This window comes from Orycteropus afer, unplaced genomic scaffold (genome assembly GCF_000298275.1).
Source record: "Orycteropus afer afer isolate SDZICR_OR568_19922 unplaced genomic scaffold, OryAfe1.0 scaffold00376, whole genome shotgun sequence".
In the NCBI taxonomy this organism is placed as follows: domain Eukaryota; kingdom Metazoa; phylum Chordata; class Mammalia; order Tubulidentata; family Orycteropodidae; genus Orycteropus; species Orycteropus afer.
The window spans coordinates 1,780,408-1,781,818 of NW_006921963.1; the positions used below are offsets into that span (position 1 = coordinate 1,780,408).

The following is a 1,411-nucleotide window of genomic DNA, read 5'->3' on the forward strand; positions in this document are numbered from 1 at the left end:
TCCCCACGTGCACAGCACAGGACTGTGGCAATGTTACAACTGGACCGCAAGGCCTGTGAGGGCCGTAGGAGCTGGTCCAGAACATCAGCAGCTTTGGGTACAAATCCAAGAGCAGCCACTCACTAGCTTGTGACTCTGGCCAAGTCCCTTAATCTCTCTAACCCTCACTTTCCTTCAACAAGAAAATGGGAGAAACCATAGCGCCCACCTAAAGGACACAGATGAGGATGAGACAATGCTCAGAGAGATGATCTCCCAAGGTAAACCTGACACTTCTTTGATCAAATGCTCCCAGGACTACTCAGGCCCAGAAACACTCACCAGGACTGAGGTCAGAGCTGGGGCTCTCCTCACTGCTGCCCCGAACAGACTCAAAGACAGTCCAGAGGAACTCTTTGGGGGGCAGGGTCCCAGTCATCTTGGAAGCTATTTGTTGAAAGATATCAGGGAACTATGGGGGGCGGGGAGAGGAGGTGAAAGAGGAAGAACAAATAATAATTAAAACACATAGCCACACAGAGTTTAATCAGAGTTGCATATGTTCATACTGTAACACTATGTACTGTTGTTGTTGTTGTTTTTCTTTATATCAGTTTCTCTTATAAATTTAATCTTTAGCCCAACTAACCTGGTTTCTAGAGTATCCTTTAATAATCTCTCATAGTAATCCAATAAACACTAAATATAAAGATACATTATTTTCCACCCATCAGATTGTCAAAAATAAAATAAAGTGATAAAACACAGTGCTGGCCAAGATATGGGGAATGAGCACTCAATTTTCTGTGGGACTGTTCAAAGGTGTGCCATTACTAGGGGAATTTGATATCTCCCCCAAAAGTGTAGGTGTGCCCATCCCTTTTGGTTTGGTACTGTTTCTAAGTTTTATATTTATCATTAAAAGGAGAAGGAGGCTCTCTGGACCAGAAATGAAAAGGCTTCTGATTGCTCGGAGAAGGGATTTCTCATCTGTAACTAATGCACTTTGTTAAGACTTAGGTTCCTATGAACCCAGATAATTCAGCAAGCCTTCTCATGCATCTGTCTACAAGCCACTGTGCCCCAAGCCCCCTCTAAGGGGCAGCAGCACCACTCAGATTATAGTTCCTCTTTCTGTTCTAGAACGAATCTTCAGAATTAGAGTCACAGTCTAAGCCAGCTGTTCTCAACCTTGGTTGTCTATGACAATCACCTGGGGATTCTACAATCACCCAGGTCCCACCTCCAGAAATTGTGGCTTACTCTGTATCCATTCATTTTAGATCTCCCCAGTTGATTTTATTATTATTGTTGTTGTTGTTGTAGAAATATAGGTAACACAACATTGTCATATCAGCATTGTTCACAATTCAGTGAAATCAATTACATCAATCATGTGCAGGCTTCACCACTGTCCACTGCTAATGCAAAT

The 1,411-nt window shown here is 42.9% G+C and overlaps 1 protein-coding gene across 1 annotated transcript in view; it reads right to left on the reverse strand.

Moving 5' to 3' along the window:
- Positions 1-1,411, reverse strand: part of OTOA (otoancorin) — a 117,837-nt gene that overhangs the window by 30,727 nt on the left and 85,699 nt on the right. The window contains exons 18-19 of the mRNA XM_007953194.1: positions 322-451; positions 24-91 (exon numbers count right to left, since the gene is read on the reverse strand). Of these exons, the coding sequence (XP_007951385.1) occupies positions 24-91; positions 322-451 (198 nt within the window). The remainder of the gene's footprint in view (positions 1-23; positions 92-321; positions 452-1,411) is intronic.